This window comes from Ambystoma mexicanum, chromosome 7p (genome assembly GCF_040938575.1).
Source record: "Ambystoma mexicanum isolate Mex_15411 chromosome 7p, UKY_AmexF1_1, whole genome shotgun sequence".
NCBI lineage: Eukaryota > Metazoa > Chordata > Amphibia > Caudata > Ambystomatidae > Ambystoma > Ambystoma mexicanum.
The window spans coordinates 670,008,576-670,021,343 of NC_090939.1; the positions used below are offsets into that span (position 1 = coordinate 670,008,576).

At 46.2% G+C, this 12,768-nt stretch overlaps 1 protein-coding gene across 4 annotated transcripts in view; it reads right to left on the reverse strand.

Annotated features, from left to right (window-relative positions):
• The window catches only part of CARS2 (cysteinyl-tRNA synthetase 2, mitochondrial), a 1,341,930-nt gene that overhangs the window by 452,663 nt on the left and 876,499 nt on the right, over positions 1-12,768 (reverse strand). For all 4 annotated transcript variants that reach the window (XM_069636755.1, XM_069636758.1, XM_069636756.1 and 1 more), the window contains one exon: positions 3,788-3,855. In XM_069636755.1, the coding sequence (XP_069492856.1) occupies positions 3,788-3,855 (68 nt within the window). The remainder of the gene's footprint in view (positions 1-3,787; positions 3,856-12,768) is intronic.

Genomic DNA, 12,768 nt, shown 5'->3' on the forward strand with positions numbered 1-12,768 from the left:
ATTGGAAGCAAGACTTATTTGTAAACATAGATTGGTTAATTGTGGACTTAATTCTGATCATGAATTTCATGTTTTCTTATGATTTACCTTTTATTTCAGATACTTTCTTATTAATGTATGGTTTTAATCAGCTTTAATTATATTGATTCCGACTTACATAGGTTGCATATAGTTGCTGACTCATGTGTTGCCTTATGGATAACTGATCTTATGTAAATTTCCCATCAAACTTTGTTATTGAGTGCAATTAGTAAGTTTGGTTGCTTGTGCCATTGACATTTTAGGTAGCTACACTCGACTACCGTGCTCTTTATGCTTTCTATTTTTATTTTTATTTTCTGATCGTAATGGGAGCTAACCTGACTGTGATTATGCCCCGTGATGAATTAATGGGTGTGTGCGATTGATTACACAACCTAGGATGACATATCTTTTCAGAGCACTAAGACTTATCCTTCTTATCACAACAATAATATATATAATTGCGCTAGATGATTTGGATCAATTTTTTTTAATCAAATTGTAGTCTCAAGTGGTAATTCAGGCTTAGCAGCACCAATGGGTGTGTGTGTTGATTACATAACCAGGATTCACTACTTTCAGTGCGCTAATTTTATTTTTATTCCGTATTAACACCTAAATTATGCATGTAATAGCACTAACAGATCCGCTTCAATCTCACAATTAATTGGTTGATCCAAGTGTTAAAGTACGGCTCAGGAGCATGTCACTTGACTGTAGCCGGTCCTCTCCCTCACCTAATATGGCCGCCGCTGGATGTTCTGTCACGTTGATGCTTACGCGATCTAGTTTTCCTCCTTAACTACACAAGCTGCACTACACGCGCGCGCGCTCCCTTGGATACTGTTGTTGCTGGAAGGCTGGTAAGCGGTCTGCATGTTCTTTTGATACGGTCCCTGTGTCTCAATCAGGCGCTTTCACCTAATCCCGTGCTTGTTTCCCCTTTTTTTCTTTCTTGTTAACTGTTCAATCATCTACTGACATTGGATACGTGTGTCATCCTGAATTGGTTGATTATTGCATCCTTACGGGCAACAATTCCCCTTCGTACGTGGATTACTGCAGATTGCCTCTAATTGTCATTGCAATTGCAAGTAATATTAAGGTAATTCCTTTTTACTTTTTATACAAAATGTCGTGGAATTTTGGTTGGGCTATGGACGTAATAGCTATGGCAATCGGTAATCTTTGTGAATTTTTGTTGTACAGATTTCTTCTTGGACAAGGTTCATCGGTAAATATATCTAGATAGTCTTGATTATTTTATTTGATTCGGCATATTAATTCATCTATGGTGGTTTGATCACCGCACGCACTTATTTTCTTACTATGTTGTTTTGTCAACCCTTTTATTGGTTTTGGAACCGAATGGATGCCTTTTATCAAACGGTAATTGACTGTACGAATTTGCAATTTTTTTACTATCATCTAATGCTATTTAACCATAATGGCTGTGCAACATTGTCATGATGTTAACTTTGTTGTCATGTATTACACATTCATTTTTGGCCATTTTCCCTTCTTAACCCCTTGGTGTTTGCCCAATTGATATGATGTGTATACAATAATGAATATGCTATTGATTCTATATTTGAAACTATGTACAGCCTTTGAAAAAGAGCTTTGCTCGAAACACGTGTCAGGCTGTGGAATGGAATTAAAAATATAACTCAATTGTTATTGTACTATTGTTAATTGGCGCAGTTCACCGATTACACTTAACTTTCCTGAAATCATGGTTATGCTTTCGAAAGTACCCATTTTATCCAGTCCTGTGCAGGTTACAATCAACAGTGAATAGTTGCCTCGGCAAGCAGTCCCCAAACACCCACCAATACTTATGGCACGCCCCCTAACTAGAGCACCCACTCCTCGATGGGGTGTGGGGCCTGGCAAATTCTTGCCTACCGGGCAGTGGGAGCCAAGCAGGATAGCTGGGGCGCACTGGTTTCATACCTTGGGAGCGCCCAGCCTTTACTTTTTGTTCCTAAATCACAGGCTCACAGCCTGCGATTAAGAAACAAAAGGAGAAGCTGGGCACACCAAAGATATGATCCAGTGCGCCCCAGGTGTCCTTCTGTTTCTTAATGAGAGAAGCTTACCCCCAGCAGCCAGCCAATTTAACCAAAGAGCAGTGCATGGTTAAAAGGCTGTCTGCTGGCGTTGGGGCTTCAGATTAGGAAAAAGGAGATGCGTTGGCAGATGTCTCCTTTTTTCTAATCAGAAGCCCTGACATCTGCAGGCAGCCCTTTAACCATGCGCTGTTCTTTGCCAAAATGGGCTGCCTGCTGTGGGTTGGCATATCTAGGGCTAGTCAGGAGGTGGTCCTAGCTCTGGAACCCTGTTTGGAGACTGCCAGGACACCGCCCAGGGCAACCCCACCACACAACGCACTGCTTGGTTACTAATCCACAATGCAGCTAAGTGTAAGAGGACAACATTACATATTTTACATACAGAAATGTCTGTTTTTAATGCTGCACTGTAATGTTATTGTATGTTCTGAAAAGGAGGATACCTGAAATTGTCTCCTCCTTTTGACAATTTCGTGTGAGTGCAGATCTGTGCGCGCGTGTGTGTGTTGTATGTAAGCAAGATAGAACAGGCGTACAAGTTAATATGCAGATGGCAAAAGATACAACGCTTTATATACAGTATGGCAGGTGATTGCTGAATGGATGTGGAGGGGCCGAGAGTTTCTCCACACAATTGGTGAGGATGTGCCAAATTCAGCAGGTACTAGAATGGGGTGATCTCACAGAATAGATACATTTGCAGGGTGGTGCTTCCAAAGGACACCAGAGTAGTACTGCTGGGCACACCAGAGAGCAGGGTCTTCCTGCTCTCGACTATTTCAAGGACTTGATTACCAAAATACTACACACTGTAAAGGAGGTTGTGGATGCTAGGTGGAGGACCATGCTCCTTCCTGTGACCTGCTTTGGTACCCATTGATATACAGGATTTTGCCATGTAAGAGAAATACGATGTGTTAGGTAGGAGCATATAAAATGTGTAGCTGTGTAGCCAGATACACCCATTTCGTGAATTCATCAGAAGAGAGACCAATATTTGGTGAGACACTGGCCCATTGGACCCTGCTTTCTGATTTATGTGAGGGGGTTGGGGGCATGGTAGTGTTGCTGATGAATTTGTTTTTGGATCCACTGATGCAATGACAAATGAAACATAATATGAATGGGCTTTAATTTGAATGAGAAAGCAGTTTTGAGATATGCACGTTTGTTGAGGTACAGGGGTGGGAATGTTAAAACTGTTGCTAACAATGTATGCTAGCTTATTATCCGTGTGCTGTACACTTCTGAAGCTTTGACTAAAAGAGGGTGTACAAGGAAAATATGTAACTTTAAAAGGCTGCACACCAAAAGCAAAAAATAAATCTCACCCAGGAAATTACTTTAAATATAAGGTCCCGGAAAGGTGATATGTACATCATCAAAATCATGTCCCATGTTGAAAGGACAGGTGGGCTTCTGAGCTTTAAAGGCAGATGTAGCAGTGGCAAAGAGTTGCCTTCCTGATGCTTGCACCGATGAGTTGGGGAAAGCGTGCAGTACTCCTCAGCTCTGCAGCTTACAGGTTGGATGCATGCTCCAGAGGATCAACTGAGATCTTAAGCCTTACACAATAGATAACATGAGTAAGCTAGTTAACATAAAAACATGTGTTATTTGCATCATAACATGGCACTCGGATAATGTCTACAAAAGCTCTTAAAATCATTTTTATAAACCACGACTCTTACCTTAATGGTGATGTAGTTTTTTAAGGATTTTGACATTTTCTCCTCATTTCCTTTGAGATGCAAGTGACCTAGAAGAACGATACACTCTTAGAAAACCCAGAAGAACATGTATTCTTTCTGTATGAACACAATAACCTTAAACGTCTTTCTACACAGATTTCAAAGGGCACTTAGACACAGACTATGAACATACAGTACGCTGATAAAAAAAAATGTACCTAATAAGCAAATAACACAAAACACGGACATACTTTTTGTTTTACCTTCAGTTGTACATAAAACTGGAAAACAATATCTGAATTCAGCTAAAAACCAATTATGTGCTGATTCCACATAATATAAATCTTAATTAATGTTGTGGGTGCATTGTCAGTGTTGCTGACCAAAACAAAGGATACGGCTGTCCCTCATTTATAATGACAAAAACATGAAAAATTACCTTCATGATGATTCAGGTCCTCTTAGTCCAGGCTCTGCCTCCATTACAACTGGTTGGGAACGCCTGCATTCACAGGAGGGCCTGAAAAGCTGGCTGAAAAAGATAGCTGTCACTTTGAGTTTTGGAAGGGGTAGGGCCTACGTCATGCATGCCTCCCTTCGCGCGTCGGGCCCACACCTTACCCCTAGGGGACCAACGTTCCACCCCAGTTCCTGTGGTTTCGCTCATGGCGGTAGAATTTAAGTATATGCGTACTGTAGGGACTGGGTGGGTGTTGTGAAGGAGGGAGAGTCTGGACTAAGAGAACCTTAATTACCATCAAGGTAATTTTTCATTTCTCTGTCGTCCTGGCTCTCCCTCCTGCCCAACTGGTTGGGGCAAGACTAAAAAGCCTTCGAATAAGTAAGAGTGGAGGAGACACGATGTACAGAAATAAGGCAAACAAGTTGCGGAGCACTTCTTGGCTGAATTTTGCATTGTTTCTAGAAGATGTATCCATAGCATAGTGCTTGCAAAAAGCAAGTGGGGTAGCCCAGGTAGCCGCATAACAGAAGTCTACAATGGGAACATGCCTGGTAAAGGCTACATATGCTGCCTTGGCTCAAGTGGAATGAGCCGAAGTCTCTGCGCAGTACCGAGCCCTTTCATGTCGTAAGCCTTGGAGATGCAAGAGACAACCCATCTAGCGATGGAAGCTTTAGCTACCTTATTGCCAGGAGAAGGACCACCGTAAGTAACAAAGAGCTGGTCTGCTTTTCTAAACGGTTTGGTACTTTCTAGATAGAATTTTTAAGTTCTTACAACATCTAGGTTATGTAATGTTGTTCGGCCGCAGAAGCATGCGGTGAAGGAAGAAAAATGGGAAGACATATTTCCTGGTTTAAATGAAAGTCGGAGACCACCTTGGGTAGAAAGGCGGGGTCTGTACGTAGGACAACTGTGTCCTTATGGAACACTATATATGGTTCCTTTGAGGAGAGAGACTGGAGCTCTCCAATCCTTCTAGCCGAAGTAATGGCTAATGAGAATGCCACTTTCCAAGTTAGAAATTCTAATTCGCATGAGGCCATAGGCTCGAATGGCTTTTGCATTAGGGCTGATAAGACCACATTGAGATCCCATTGAGGTGGAGGTTCACCAATAGGGGGATATAAACAAAGAAGGCCCTCGATGTGCCTTTTAATGGCTTTGTTGGAAAGAGAGAAAGACTTGTGTTCTCTATTCAGCTAAGAACCAATATCTGATAAGTAGTGTTTGCACGTGTCTACTTTGACACCAGGGGATACTAGATAAGACATGAAGGACATGACATTATCAACAGAGGCCTTTAGAGGGTTAAGGTTTTGGTCCAAGGCCCAGTGAAAGAAACGTGAGCATTTGGTAAAATATTGTTTCTTAGTAGAAGCTTTTCTAGAAGCTGACATGATGGTTATGTTTGCTCTGACAAATGTAAGTGGGTAAAGGCTAGTTTTTCAGGAACCAACACTTCAAGTTGAGCAATTGAGCGGAGGGGTGAACGACCTGTCCTTTCTGTTGACTCAAAAGATCTCTCGATGATCGAAGATCTAATAGGGAAGTCCCCGCTAACTCTAGGTCTGGAAACCAGATCTGGCAAGGCCAGAACGGGGCTATAAGAATCATTGTCAGATTATGTGACATTTTGAATGTGAGCAATATTTTGTGAATTAATGGGAGAGGTGGGAACGCATAAGTGTTAGATTCGACAAATCCAGAAGTAGATCATCTCCCAAAGATTGAATACCCTGACCTTGACTTGATGCAAACTTAGGACATAGGGAGTTGTGCTGGTTGGCAAAGAGCTCTATTGATGGATGGTCCACCTTCTGAAATATCATGCTTGCTACTGACTGTTTTAGCTCCCACTTGTGCGCAGCAGACTGTAACCTGCTTAGTTAGTCTGCATGGACATTCTTCTTTCCCTCCAGATGGGACACCAACAACAAAATGTGATTTTGAAAGGTCCAATACCAAATCTTCTATATTAGGAGACAGAGGGGAAGGGAACAAGTACCCACCTGCTTGTTGATATAAAATATTGCAGAGAATTGTCCGTTAGAATTTTCACCACCTTTCCTTGAAGTGAGGGAAGAAATTATTTCAGAGCGACAAATATGTCTTAGTTCCAGGACATTTATGTAGTCCTTTTCCTGAGAGGACCAAAGACTGTGAGCTGTTAGACTTAGACAATGGGCTCCACAACCGTACTCTGAAGAGTCTGTTATGGCTATTTGGTGAGGAGGAGGTTGAAAATGAAAACCTATTAACAGGCTCTCTGGGGAGTTCCACCAGAGTAGAGTCCTGAACTTGTTTTGGAATTTGGATTTTCATTTACTGGGAATCAGAGAGCTGGTTTCAATTGAGAGCAAGATGCCACTGGACCATTCTCATATGGAGAGTTGCAGAGGGACCTAGGTTTATGCAAGAGGCCATAAGGCCAAAGAGCCTTTGAAACTACCAAGCTGCTAGTGTCTGGTGGGTCTTGAACTTTAAGATGTTTTGTTGAACAGCTTCCACGCTTTCCAGGGGAGGACAGACTCTGTGTAGAGTAGTATCTATGAATGTTCCTAGGAATCAGATCCTTTGCGAGGGATTGAGCTGGGATTTGTCACATTTATGGAAAACCCCAGGTTGAAAAGAGTATGGCATGTTAATTGCATATTCTGAAGCAATTCCTCTGGTGACTGGGCCTTGAGAAGCCAGTCATCTAGGTAAGGATATAGATGGACTGTCCTTAGCCGAAAGGTAGGCTGCCGCTGACCCCAGAACCTTTGTGAAAACCCTGGACGCAGAATTTAGCCCGAAGGGAAGATATGTGAACTGGTAATGAGACCTTCCTATGTGAATTTCAGGAACTGACAGTGATGTTTGTAGATGGGGATGTGAAAATAAGCATCCTGTAGGTCTACAGATGCCATCCAATCGTTTGGATGAAGAGAAGCTTAGAATCTGAGGAATGGTATCATGTAACATCAGTAATACTTAAATTACTACTCAGCGAGCGTTCTACACTGCCCATATTGAATTGGCATTCTTCGGAAGGCTGCCTGCTGTATTTAGAGGCTTTTTTTCCAATATCCGTCAAAGTTACTGTGTTTTTTCCAAGTTGGGCCGAGTAATTGTTTGCAGCGTGTGAAATTTAGAAATGGCCACCACATTTTTCTTGGCACGGGGAACTCCCATCCGAGCTGCCTGCTTATTTGACAGGCCACCAGAGAAAGATCCAATCATGGGCGCCGGCCGGCTATCCCAAAGGCCTTCCCTAAGTTCTCTGTCTGCTCCCTGTCCGCTGCCTGGCTAGGTCTGAGGGTCTATCATGCACCCCACATGAATGCATTGTGGCCCGCGATTCTGCATTCCTCTGAGAAACTGAAACCTCCATCACACTTCACTATGGGTTAGTCACCTCTACAAAAAATGTGTCCTACCCCTCTGTCACTCCCTCACTCCTCTCACCTGGACTCCCACGCTCATTGCCTTCAGCTGTACCCAGTGGCTGCATGGTTTCTCATTCTGTTCTGTTGATTTTGAACTTCGCTGTGCCCATTGGCTGCACTGTGTTCCATTCTGTTCTGCTGATTTCGAACTTAGCTGTGCCCAGTGTCTGCATTGTGTCATTCTGCCCTGCTGTTCCTGTCTTGTTTTGTCTCTTCTGCTTGCACCCCCTCGTCTTCTCCCCCAGTATCTCCACCCTCGCTTCCGCTCTTCTCTCATTCCCTACCCACACCCCCTCCCTCTCCTCTTCCCCTGCCTCCACATCACCTATGGCGCTCGCTGTATCTTCTATCTTCTCCAACTGTTTCACCATCGACTATCCTACCCTTCTAAGTCTGGTAGGAAGAAGTTCAAAAGGGATATCCTGGTCTCCAACCCTGGCCTCCCCATCACTGATACCTACACCAGCACTTCCTCCAGACAGACCCTCGCCGACATCCTCTGTCATTCCTTCGTCTGACCTTTGACTCTTCATATGGTCTCTGTGCTCTCTCCTTCCTCTCTTCCTCTCGCATTAATGGTGGCACCTGTTGGGAGGCCCTCCTGGCTTCCTTCCACTCCTCCAAGGTCATCATTAATGTTTACCTTAATGGCACCGGCTTGGTCCAAGCCCTCAGGCCAACATCTTTCTCTTTGACAGACGTTTCCTGCGACTTATGCATTTCCTAAACCTCTCCTGCTGTCCCTTCTTCGGCTTACTTGACTCCACCCTCTGACACTTCTCTGGCACCCTCTTCCTCCTCCTCCTCCTCCTCCTCGGCTACCTTGCCTTCTCCTCCTACCTCCTCCGCCCCCCCCCTCAGGTTCCTTCGCCTTCGCAGGGAGTACTTCACCTCTCCCCGGAAGTCTTTCAAGGATGGCAACCGTCACCCCGCCACTCTTAATTCTCACTCAGCTGTCAAACACTCCTCTGACATCTGCCATCTCCTGGAAGAACTTAACCTTGACATCCTCAGTCTCACTGAGACATGGTTCACGCCCAGTGCTGTCACAAGCTTTGGCACTCTACTTCCTGATGACTACAAGATCCTCTCAGCGCCCGCATCCAAACCGTTCCAGTGGGGTTGTAGCCTTGATTTTCCCCATAGTGGATCCCTGCCTCCATCATTCCTATGCAGGCCTACTCCTCCTTTGAATGCCTGGTCTGTAGGCTTTTCTCTCTATCCTGGCTACTCTCTCTCAGTCGCTGCTATCTTCCGGCCACCTGGTCTGATCACCTCCTTCCTCTCCGAGTGGGCGGACCTCTCTTGCTCCCTCCTGGCCTCAACCGCTCAACCTCTCCTCCTCGGAGACTTCAACATTCATCTGGATGCTTCCTGTCCCGCCACAGGACTCTTTTGCGACCTTTGGGACTCTCTCTCTATTCTTCCCTCTTGCCCGACTCACTCTGCAGGAAACACTCTTGATGCTCTGATCTCCTCAGACCGCCCCCTCTCTAACCATCTCACCACTCCTTTCTCCTGGAGAGACCACTTTCTCCTCTCCTCTCATCTCATCTCTCTCTCTTACTACCCCCTAGGCCAACCCTAACCCCAAACTGCCACCCCTTCTCAGTCATCCGACCCATGAAGCGTGGATCAGTTGAGGCTTTCACCGCATCTTTCTCTCCCCCTCCTACACCGCTGGCTGATTTACACCCTGACAGAGCCCTCTCCATGCTCCACTCTGCCATCTCTGATACTCTTGATGTACTTGCCCCTGTCATGAGGATCCGCATTAAGCCTAAAATCAAGTGCAACTCTGGGTGCAACTCAAACCTCGTCACCCTTAAATGCAAGTGTAGGATGGCTAAGAGGAAATGGTTGGCATCTTGTACATCCTATGACAAACTGGTCTGCTGCCTGCTCCAAAGGCAATACCGACTCTGTCCTCACTAAGAAGAGAGCTCACATTCAATTATGCATCTCTGTGGCATCTAACAACTCGGCCGAACTCTTTAAATCTGCAAAGAACTGGCCCATCCTGCTGCAGGCTCTACTTCCCCTGTCACTTCCCCTCTGTACATCCCTGGCTTCTCACTTCATCTCTAAAACCCAGGACATCCTGTCCATCCTCAGGAGAAGAATCCATAGAATGATCATTACAGTGAAAAATGTCTCCTTCAATGGATTTCTATTCTCTTGCAGATTCCTCATCTTGATAGACTCCCCAAGCAGTTAGAATAACGGAGGGCCAGTAGATTCTGTAGAACCGCCCTACCAAATCTTGCATCAACTCCCCATGCAATATCCAAGGCTTAGTGCTTGGTGAATGTATGTAAGGATGCCCAAGTGGCTGCTTGGCATATATCCCTAACAGGAACACCTCTCTGGAGGGCTTTAGAGGCTGAAAACCCTCAGGTCGAGTGGGCCCTGATGCCTGCAGGAAGCTCCTTGCCTGCTGATTGGTAACACTCGGATATGCACAAAATAATCCAACATGACAGGGTTTGTTTAGTGATGTAAGACTTTTTCTAGACAAGGGACAGGCCATGAACAACTCGTCTGATTTCCAAAACTCGAATGTGCTAGCAAAATAAAACGCTCTGTTTGGATCAAGGCGGTGGAACTGCTCTTCCTCCTTCGAGGGATGTGGAAAGGGTAAAAGACAGGTAAATCAATAGATTGGGACAGATGAAACTCTGAAACCGCCTTAGGAAGGAATCCTGGTCTGACTTTAAAAGGAAAAGAAAGAAAAGGAAGTTTGCTGCACAAGGCATGCAATTCGCTAACCCTCCTAGCAGATGTGATTGCGACCAAGAAGGCTGTCTTAAGGTATAACAGCCACAAAAATATGAATGCATAGGCTCAAACGGAGCCGCCATCCAGTAGGTCGAAACCAGATTAGGATCCCAATCAGAGACAAGAAACAGGGTTGGCGGAACTTCTTGAGAAGGCCCTACAGGAATTGGGCCATGACCGGAATAGTAAAAAAAGGAACCTTGGTCTAGGGACCTCTTAATCACAGACAGGGTCGCCAAATACCCCTCGACTGTGGCAACCTGAAGGCCTGACGAGGCTAGTGACAGAAGGAACTCCAACACTGTGGTGGCGGGACAAGAGATAGGGTCAGTCTCACATTCCCTGCACTACGCCTCAAATCTTCTCCACCTGCATGCATACAGATATCTTGTAGAAGATCTGAGTGCAGCCAGCAACACCTCAAGTACCTCCTCTGAGAGGTTCCAGTCATCATACATCATCCTCTCAAGAGCCACACATGCAGAATGAGAGAAATCATGGTCGGTGGAGCACTCCACTCGCTAACTGGGTTAGGAAATGCGAACGCCGAGGCAGCAGGTGAGGCGAACAGCTGGTCAGATCCAGGAAATCGGGGTACCACTTACCCCTCACCCAATCCGGGGCGATCAAGATCATGGACACTCAAAATCTCTTCAACCTCCTGAGAACGCAAGGAATGATGGGAATCGGGAGAAGGCGTAGTGGAGAGGGAAGATCCAATCCACCAGAAACGCGTCACCCAGTGTACCATTCGCTGGGAATCCCCTCAAGCAAAACTGTTCGCACTTTCTGTTGGACTCTGTGGCGAACAGATCCACTGCTGGGGTACCCCTGAGAGCAAAGACCTCCTCTAGGACTTCCTAGCACACTTTCCAATCGTGTGAAAGACTGTGCTCTGCCGAGACCAGATTTGATTCTCTCGCAACCAGAACCACAGCTGAATTGCCTCTCTGCGGAGTGGACGGGAGTGCACACCGCCCTGCTTGTTGAGGTAGTGCATGGCCACTGTGTTGTCAGTCAGGACGAGGGCATGCTTCCCTCTGAGAGACGGGGCAAAAGCCTTCAGGGCTAACCTGATGGCCTGCAATTCCAGCCTGTTGATATGCCACCTGGCTTCTGATGGAGACCAGGGGCCGCGCACCTGCAAATCCTCGCAGTGGGTGCCGCAACCCTCCAGGAATATATCTGTGACCACTTGGGCCTGGAGTCAAGGAGGCCAGAAGGGTTCCCCCACCAATAGGTTGCTGCGCATGTTCCACCATCTGAGTTTGCGGATTACCTGGCTGGACACAAAGTCGATACATGAGCGTTCCCAGATACTGAGACCACTGGTCCCTCAGGAGCCAGTGGAGGGATCTCATATGCAGCCTGGTCTCTGGCACTAGAAACATACAGGAGGCCATGAGACCCAGAAGGCAGAGGAAGGAAGCCGCTGGAAGGGTAGCGTGGTTCTGTAACATCTGGTTATGTTGCTGACACTCTCTTCGGGAGGAAAAGCCTTTCCTACCCGGGTGTTTAGGACTGCTCCGCTGAACTGGTGTCAAATGGGACTTCAAGTTGAGGGAGAAGCCCAGCCTTTGCAGTAGAAGGCAAGTGTCCTCTACCTCTAGATGAGACAAAACCTGCACGCTGACTTCCCTCGGATCAGCCAGCCGTCCAGATATGGGAATACGTGGACCCTGGAACTCCTGAGGTGAGCCGCAAATACCGCCATGCGCTTGGTTAAGACCCTTGGCGCGGAGGTCAACCCAAAGGGAAGCATTTTGAACTGTCCCTTATAAGGAACCTTAAGAATTTTCTGTGCTTTTGGTTTATCGGTACATGGAAATAAGCATTCTGTAGGTCGACTATTGATACTAGCCAGTCCTGGAGTTCGAGAGCGTGGAGAATCTCTCTCAACGTCACCATCCTGAATGTGTCTTTCCTCAGGAACCTGTTCAAGGCACTGAGGTCCAGGATGGGATGGGATGGAGACTTCCTCCCTTCGTGGGCACCAGAAAACAACAGGAATACCAACCCGATCCTCTCTGATTGGGAGGCACCTCTTCCACAGCACCCTTCGACAACAGGGCTCTCAGTTCTTTCTGGAGATCCTGCCCTGGTTGGATTGGGGGAGGTAGAGGTCTGTCAGGAGGCCTCTTTAGAAAGGGCAGACAATAACCCCACCAAATCAACTGCAGGGCCCGGGCATCAGAAGTTATTTCCTGACACCAGGGCCAATTCTCTGCCAACCGTCCACCAACTGATGCATCGTGGGAGGGGAAATCAAAGCGGCTTAGAGTGCACGGGTAACCCTGCCGCTGTTGCTG